Source organism: Nothobranchius furzeri, chromosome 8 (assembly GCF_043380555.1).
Source record: "Nothobranchius furzeri strain GRZ-AD chromosome 8, NfurGRZ-RIMD1, whole genome shotgun sequence".
Lineage (NCBI taxonomy): Eukaryota > Metazoa > Chordata > Actinopteri > Cyprinodontiformes > Nothobranchiidae > Nothobranchius > Nothobranchius furzeri.
In genome coordinates, this window is record NC_091748.1 from 40,288,989 (window position 1) to 40,298,344 (window position 9,356).

At 40.8% G+C, this 9,356-nt stretch overlaps 1 protein-coding gene across 1 annotated transcript; it reads left to right on the forward strand.

The window, feature by feature from the left end:
- The first annotated feature begins 2,175 nt into the window (after positions 1–2,175).
- Positions 2,176–9,129, forward strand: LOC139071405 (uncharacterized). The gene is made up of 6 exons (XM_070553863.1): positions 2,176–2,301; positions 5,701–5,799; positions 5,892–5,917; positions 6,031–6,183; positions 6,231–6,566; positions 8,220–9,129. Exons 1-6 carry the CDS (start codon positions 2,176–2,178, stop codon positions 9,115–9,117), a joined length of 1,638 nt encoding a protein of 545 aa, XP_070409964.1. The 3' UTR covers positions 9,118–9,129.
- Positions 9,130–9,356: the final 227 nt, after the last annotated feature.

A 9,356-nucleotide genomic window follows, 5' to 3' on the forward strand; every position in this document is an offset into this window, starting at 1 on the left:
TTCTAAAGGCCAATGAAAAAATGTTTGTTTCTCTAATGTTGGCCAACTGAAAAGAATGAACATGAAAAGAATGTGCATGTATAGCACTCAATACTTAGTCGGGGCTCCTTTTGCCTCAATAACTGCAGTAATGCGGCGTGGCATGGACTCGATCAGTCTGTGGCACTGCTCAGGTGTTATGAGAGCCCAGGTTGCTCTGATAGTCGTCTTCAGCTCCTCTGCATTGTTGGGTCTAGCGTATTGCATCCTCCGCTTCACAATACCCCATAGATTTTCTATGGGGTTAAGGTCAGGCGAGTTTGCTGGCCAATCAAGGACAGGGATACCATGGTCCTTGAACCAGGTGCTGGTGGTTTTGGCACTGTGTGCAGGTGCCAAGTCCTGTTGAAAGGTGAAGTCTGCATCCCCATAAAGTTGGTCAGCAGCAGGAAGCATGAAGTGCTCTAAAACTTCCTGGTAGACGGCTGCATTGACCCTGGACCTCAGGAAACAGAGTGGGCCAACACCGGCAGATGACATGGCACCCCACACCATCACTGACGGTGGAAACTTTACACTGGACCTCATGCAACGTGGATTCTGTGCTTCTCCGCTCTTCCTCCAGACTCTGGGTCCTTGATTTCCAAAGGAAATGCAGAACTTGCTTTCATCAGAAAACATAACTTTGGACCACTCAGCATCAGTCCAGTCCTTTTTGTCCTTGGCCCAGGCGAGACGCTTCTTGCGCTGTTTCTTGTTCAAGAGTGGCTTGACACACGGAATGCGACACCTGAATCCCATGTCTTTCATGAGTCTCCTCGTGGTGGTTCTTGAAGCGCTGACTCCAGCTGCAGTCCACTCTTTGTGGATCTCCCCCACATTTTTGAATGGGTTTGTCGTCACAATTCTCTGCAGGGTGCGGTTATCCCTAGAGCTTGTACACTTTTTTCTACCACATTTTTTCCGTCCCTTCGCCTGTCTGTTAATGTGCTTGGACACAGAGCTCTGCGAACAGCCAGCTTCTTTAGCAATCACCTTTTGTGTCTTGCCCTCCTTGTGCAAGGTGTCAATGATTGTCTTTTGGACAGCTGTTAAGTCAGAAGTCTTCCCCATGATTGTGGTGCCTTCAAAACAAGACTGAGGGACCTTTTAAAGGCCTTTGCAGGTGTTTTGAGTAAATCAGCTGATTAGAGTGGCAGCAGGTGTCTTCTATATTCAGCCTTTTCAGAATATTCTAATTTTTTGAGATACCAAATTTGGAGTTTTCATTAGTTGTCACTTATGAATATCAAATTTAAATGTAATGAACATTGGAAATACATTGGTCTGTGTGCATTGCATGAATATAATGTACAAGTTTCACGTTTTGAATGGAATTACTGAAATATTTTCAACCTTTTGATGATATTCTAATTTACTGGCCAGCACCTGTACTATTTATCTTTAAAAAGAAAAACTCTAAAAATGTCCTGTACAGCAACATGACAGACAAATGGTGGTCTGTCTGTCAGAATGTGCTGAAAAGATTTGCTCTATCAAGAGGAGCCTTTTGTGTATGAGGTTCCCCTTGAATAAAAATTGATATTATTGTAATATTGGTTTGGGTTCTGTATCGCCACATTATGTATGCTCAACCAATCTGGAATAAAGAGGGTTGATAGAGGACAAACAAGCAAATAAGAGAAATGTAAAAACAGCTAGGAAACCAACATAAAAATCAGCAACCAGCTGCTGCACCTGTAAAGAAACATTTCTAAGAATCATCAAGAAAATGTGGGATGAACTAGAAACATGTAAACCATGAACAACAACAAGCATGTGTTCGTGTGTGTGCTGGGATGTGAAGCGTGAGACCTCCAAGGATCAGGTGCACTCTGGAACGGCCCCAAGCACCAGGAAACCAGCAGCCACCACAGAGCACAGAACCAACTCAGACCACCTCCAGACAGCCGAGAACCTTGCTACAGATAACTCAGCAAGGTCACATCCAGAACTGGGCTGACACCGGTCATGGGCCACAGGATACAGGAATCACACAGCAATTCCACCTGAAACAGAATAATTAAAATTAGAATCAAATACAACTGTTGTTCAATAGGACATAACTGTCATGATTATGAGACAGACTAAACAGACTTTTAGCCAGACTGAAGAAATGTTGCCATTTAGTCATGATCAGAACTTGGAAGGCCCGTGATGACACCAAACACAGTAAAGTTCCTTAAAATGTCTTTATTGGATGTGGCGTTACCAGAGGAGGGCGAGGCTGGAGACAGAGTCGGAGAGGAGGCGTGGGTCAAAAACCAGAACGAGGTGAAGCAGGTAAATAGAGCAGGCTAGAGAAGACAGGCGAGGGTCGAGATGGCAGGCAGCGTACTAGGCAGGGGTCAGGCGTGAAAACGAGGTCCAGAGGCTGTGATCAGGCAAGGTGCAAGGCTGGAAAATCTACTGACAAAGAGCGTTCAATAATCTGGCAGGGAACTTCTTCTCCTTCTTCTTTTGTCGTTTAATTGGCGGGTGGCAACCAACTTTCAGGTGCATTTCCGCCACCTACTGATAGGGAGTGTGAGTTGAAGTAGGGAGCATCCTACTGAAAAAAAACTTAATTCTATTAAGGATTCCACTTTCCCTTAAAAAATATGACTAACTTATAAACCACTATCTCCCCATTTAACAGAATATTCAAATTATAGTTCTTATATCCTTTAACTTTTAATTTTTCAACTAACATTTTCTTATTCCCCACATATTTTCTACAAGTACATAATACATGTTCTACTGTTTCCCTATCAAGTCCACAGTCACACATACCGGTATTATGCCGTCCAAGAATAAAAAGCGTGCTGTTCAAAGCTGTATGTCCCATTCTCATCCTTGATATTACTGCTTGATTTCTGTTACTCATTTGAATGACTTCCATTCTTCCAACCTTTCTCTTTAATTTGCATACATGTCTTCCGTTCACATCCCTTATCCATTGTTCTTGCCATTCATCCAGAATCTGCTGTCTAATAACTGATTTCACTTCTGCAACACTATATGGAACCTCCATCACAGTATCCAGTTTTGTTGCCTGCTTTGTATAATAATCAGCTATTTCATTACCTTCTACTCCACTGTGAGCTGGAACCCACATAAATCTAACCTCTGAATTATTCTTCATCAACCTAAACAAGCACTCAAATATTTCATACAAAATATCTGACCTCTTATCAGCTGACATTTCTTTAATTGATAATAATACTGACATGGAGTCTGAGCAAATAATACTTTTCCTAACACCTTTTTGTTCTATCCACTGTAAACTAAATGAAATGGCTAACATTTCCACTGTATAAACTGACAGATTATTAGAAGTTCGACTTTTATGATGTATGCTAAGTTTCGGAATGCAGAAAGAAAATCCCGTTATATTTCCTGACTCTTGATGATCGGGATGAATGATTGATGAGTGTCATTTAATCTTTCTTCCACAACATTATCCCAGTTTCCCACACCTTTCCGTATTTTAATTACATTGTGAATATGAAAATCTATCATTACTTTTGGAAATAACCAAAACGGAGTAGGCGAATATAAAAATTTCTTACTAACAACTTTATCATTTAATTTAAAGGCTTCCGCCAATTTACACGATTTCCAGATCATACTCTCATACTGTCCATTGAAACATTGCCCTCCTACTTTCATCTCTCCCTTAACCATATGCTCACCCTCTTCACTACCTTGTACACTAGCCCAATAATTTAATTTCAGCAACTTGAATCTTAGAGTCAATGGCATCTCTCCCATTTCTACTTGTAAGGACACTATCGGTGTGGTTTTCATTGCTCCACAACAAATTCTTAAAGCCTGACTTTGAATAACTTCAATCTTCTTCAGTAATGTTTTACTTGCGGAACTATATACAATACTACCATAATCAATAACCGATCTGATCATTGCTATATATACCTGTTTTAAAGCCTGGTACTAGCCCCCCAATCATTACCCCTTAAACACCTCATAATATTTATTACCTTTTTACATCTTTCAACTACGTTATTAATATCCTCCTTCCAAATCAACCTTTCATCAAATATAACACCCAAATATCTAAAACTATGAACTCGCTCCAAAGGTTCCCTATATAATTTAAGCTCAATTGTAACATTTATTTTCTTTGTAAAGACCATATTTTTTGTTTTGTCCACTGAAAATGTAAATCCCCATTCAAATGACCATATCCCTATTTGTATTATTGCTTCCTGAATCTTCTTCTGCAAGTATTGAATGTTCCTTGCCCTTTTCCATAATATTCCATCATCTGCAAACAATGCTTTCCCAACATCATATCCTATATCTTCAAATGCATCATTGATCATAATAGAAAATAGGACAGGACTGATCACACTTCCCTGTGGCGTCCCATTGTCAACTCTATAACCCTCTGACTATCACCTATTTTATCTGAATGTATCTATTAAACAAAAAGTCCTTAATCCATTCATATGTTCTTCCTTCTATTCCTAATCTTTTTAATTTAATCAGCAAGCCCTACTTCCACACCATGTCATATGCTTTCTCAATATCAAAATAAACTATAACTAAACTCTCTTTATTGTTTTGTGCTTTCCTAATGGTGTCCATCGTTCCTCTACCACTTCTAAACCCATTTTGATATTTCATTAACAAATTCCTACTTTCTAAATAATTATTTAACCTTTCTGTAATCATCCTTTCCATTACTTTACCTATATGAGATGTCAAAGCTATCGGTCTATAGTTCTCCGGAATACTTGGATCTTTCCCAGGTTTAATTATCGGAATTATTAATAATAAGGCATTGAACTTATATAGCGCTTTTCAAGACCCCCAAAGACGCTTTCACACACTCTCACATTCACAGAACATGTTTGATTTTGGCCCTCTTTTATGTTGAATTTATTTCACAGTTTTCATTGGTTCACTCAATCCATTCACTCAATCCAAATGTGTTTCACACATGTGTCCTGTACCAGAATGTTTCATCTATTTTGTAATTTGTATTTTGTAATTTGAATTGCTTTTATTGTTGATTTATTCAATATATTTACCTACAACTGAACCATGTTCAGCGCTTTGGGCTTCCTGACAGGGTTGTGGAAGGCGCTTTATAAATAAAGCTTTGATTGATTGATTGATGCAAACTCCATGCAGAAACATTCCAGGCTGGGAAGCGAACCCAGGGCCTTCTCACTGCAAGGCAACAGCTCTAACCACTGCGTCACTGCGCAGCCCTATCCAGAATCCAGACTTTGAAAATATATATTTTCAAAACAATAAGTGCAATCAGGGGCTGTGAACGAGCTGTTTCTCCCCTCCCTGAAAACACTCATCAGGTGATCTAGGTGGGCTGTCCTCTCACCTGAAGCAAAGCTTAAAAAGCAACTGCAAGCACTTTCAAACAGACTTGAATCTGCACCAAAGGGCCTTGAGAGTCTGTTAGTGCTTGTTATGTGTTCTTAAGCTTTTGCTTTGCACTATCTTCCATTGGGAAAAAAGAAGGAAACTCCTCTGTGGGTAATCCTGTTGTCTAGTAGCTCCGGTTTGGGCCATCTGAAAACAATAAGTGCAATCAGGGGCTGTGAACGAGCTGTTTCTCCCCTCCCTGAAAACACTCATCAACCATTGCAATCAGCTGCTGCATGAACACCTGTTTCCAACTAGTAGCACAGCATAAGTTTGGTGGCATAACTGAAGCGTCAGTGGAAGCCTCAGCCCTTGTGTCTCAGTCCCTCCGGTGAGAAGACACTCCGGGGTAAAGACATACGTGTCTACCTGCGCGTGTCCAAAGAGCAGGTACACAGAGCAAACAAACTCGACATAGACGCTGCTCCATCGACACCTAGCAAAATGTGCCATTATCCTATACCTGTGATCACTGGCTTCAGAGGAAAGGGACTGGAAACATGGTACCGTGAGATCGGCTGCCGTCATGACTGCTCCGACCACCTCTTCCTTGTTTTTTGTTTTTTAAGTTAGTTTTTAGTGTTCTTAAATCATTAAATTCATCACCATTGGGGACATTAGGTATGACAGTGACACTCTTGTTTCTATTGGTATACAATGTACTCACAATTCCGAGTTTTTAACTCCGGATCTGAGCTGGCCGAGTGAGCTCTTGAGGGAGAACAAAGGACGCAACACAACGCGAAGCGGCGGCCTCGAGGGAAACAAGCCGGCGTCAGGAACAGGCTGAGAGTCCGTGCATACCGCACACCTCTGCCTAGCATCCTGCTTGCCAACGTCCAGTTGCTGGAGAACAAACTTGATGACCTTAGGGCCAGGATAAAGTTCCAGAGAGACATTCGGGACTGCAATCTCTGCTTCATCGAGACATGGCTGACCCCAGCGGTGCCGGACTACGCCATCCAGCCGGCCGAGTTCTTCTCGGTTCACCGCATGGACAGGACACGGGACTCGGGGACCTCAAGGGGAGGCAGTGTGTGTTTAATGGTGAACAACAGTTGGTGCAACAGTGTGAACGTTGTTCCTTTGACACGCTCCTGCACACCAAATCTGGAACTACTGTCCATCATGTGTCATCCTTTTTATCTACCTCGAGAGTTTACATCGGCCATTATAAGTGCAGTTTATATACAAGGTGGATCTCTGATTTTTTATCTGATTTGGTGCTAAATACTGATAAGGTCATTGTAGTGGGGGATTTCAACATTCATGTGGACATTGAAAATGATTGCCTCAATGTAGCCTTTAGTGATATCTTGGACTCAATTGGTTTCACTCAAAGAATACATAGCTCCACCCACTCCTGCCATCATACATTGGACCTTGTGCTGACTTATTGAGTGTGAGGAAATAACGATCTTTCCACATAATCCAGTCCTCTCGGACCACTTTCTGATAACCTTTGAGTTTTTTATAACTGAGTTCTCGAGACATGAAAGTAAATTTCACTATAGTCGGTCTCTATCTGACAACGCAGTTGCGTCTTTTAAATCAACTGTTCCATCTTTACTGTCCTCAGCGTCTCAGAGGAACGTAGCAGAGGGCAATATTTTCAGTTCTAGCCCCTCACAAATTGGTGCCTTAGTTCATCATGTTAATTCCTCTTAACGTGTGGCATTAGATGATGTTCCCCCTTTAAAAAAGAAGGTAATTAGGGACAGGAAGTTGGCTCCCTGGTTTAACTCTCATTTACGAGCCTTAAAACAAAACTCTAGGAAATTGGAGAGAACATGGCGCTCTACGTACCATGAGGAGGCCTACCTATCCTGGAAAAATAGTCTTGTGCTTTATAAAAATAAGCTTCAACAAACTAGAACTGCTTATTTTTCAGCATTAATTGAGGAGAATAAGCATAATCCTACATTTCTTTTCAGTACAGTTGCTAAACTTACACAGAATCATAGCTCTCAGCCATCTATTCCCTTAGCCCTCAGCAGCAATGACTTCATGGGATTTTTTACAAGTAAAATTAATTCTATTAGAAACAAAATCTTTAGCATCCTCCCTAATGCGATTTCTTCTTCCTCAGTAAGTGAGGCAGCTTCAGGGGTGACTGTAGAACCTCATCTGTGCTTGAACCGTTTTGATCCAGTTGAGCTTTCAGAGTTATCAAAAATATTAGCTTCATCTAAACCTTCAACTTGCATTTTGAATCCAATCCCAACCAAATTATTTAAAGATGCATTTCCTTTGGTTACTGCCCCCATTCTAGATACAATCAATCTATCCTTAGTAAATGGGTATGTACCACAAGATTTTAAGGTGGCTGTAATCAAACCTTCACTTAAGAAGCCTTCTCTGGATCCAGATGACCCAATGAATTATAGACCAATATCTAACCTTCCATTTTTGTCCAAAGTCCTGGAGAAAATAGTGGCCATCCAAGTATGTGAGCATTTAAACACTAATGCTCTGTTTGAGGAATTTCAGTCTGGTTTTAGAGAGTATCACAGCACTGAAACTGCATTAGTGAGAGTTACAAATGATATTCTCATGGCCTCAGATAAGAATCTTGTGTCTGTTCTAGTCTTGTTAGATCTCAGTGCTGCCTTTGACACAGTTGATCACAATGTTCTTTTAGAAAGACTTGAACATGTTGTAGGGATCAAAGGAGCAGCGCTAGGCTGGTTTAAATCCTACCTGTCTGACAGATTTCATTTTGTAAACGTACATGACAAATCGTCTTCATACTCCAGGGTTACTTGTGGAGTACCACAGGGTTCAGTGCTTGGACCAATTCTTTTTACTATATATATGCTCCCAATTGGTAAAATCATTAGACAGCATGGGATAAACTTCCACTGTTATGCTGACGATACTCAGCTATATTTATCCATTAACCCTGATGAACCTAATCGGTTGGGTACATTACAGGCTTGTCTTGAGGACATAAAAAATTGGATGACTCTAAACTTTTTGCTTTTAAATCAAGACAAGACGGAAGTTCTCATCTTTGGACCAGAAATCCAGAAAAGGAAATTGCTTAGCCAATCGCCTGACCTTAATGGCATTACATTAATCTCCGAGAACAAAGTAAGGAACCTTGGTGTTATCTTTGACCAGGACATGTCATTCAAATCCCAGGTTTCACAAGTTTGTCGGATTTCCTTTTTCCACCTTCGGAATATTGCTAAGATTAGAAGCATACTTTCCAGGAGTGATGCTGAAAAACTAGTTCATGCATTTATTACATCAAGACTGGATTACTGTAATTCATTACTCTCAGGAAATCCACAGAATGTAGTTAAAAGTCTTCAGCTTGTCCAAAATGCTGCAGCTAGAGTTCTGATGAGAATTAAAAAGAGAGATCATATCTCTCCTGTCTTAGCTTCCCTACATTGGCTACCTTTTAAATTCAGAATAGATTTTAAGATCCTTCTTCTCACATATAAAGCTCTTAATAATCAAGCTCCATCATACATCAGTAATCTGATTGTTCCATATGTTCCTAACCGAGCACTTCGCTCTCAGACTGCAGGTCTACTGGTGGTTCCAAGAATATCTAAAATTAGGATGGGAGGCAGATCTTTTAGTTATCAGGCTCCTCTCCTGTGGAACCAGCTCCCAGCTTTAGTCCGTGAGGCAGACACTTTGTCTACTTTTAAGAATAGGCTTAAAACATTTTTATTTGATAGGGCTTATAGTTAAAATCTGATGTTAGCCTGCATCTGGACAAGTGGGGGAGTACAGGGAGGTGGAGTGTACAGTCAGTAAAGACAGCTCTCCCTTGCCCTGTCTCCAACATGCCTCCATCTAAATAGGATAGGTTATCCAGAGTTAACTCTGTAGTTATGCTGCTATAGGCTTAGACTGCTGGAGGACACACTGACCACTTTTCACACTCTACTGTTTTCTTGTACAGTCTGCTCTTTAACTGTACTATTTTG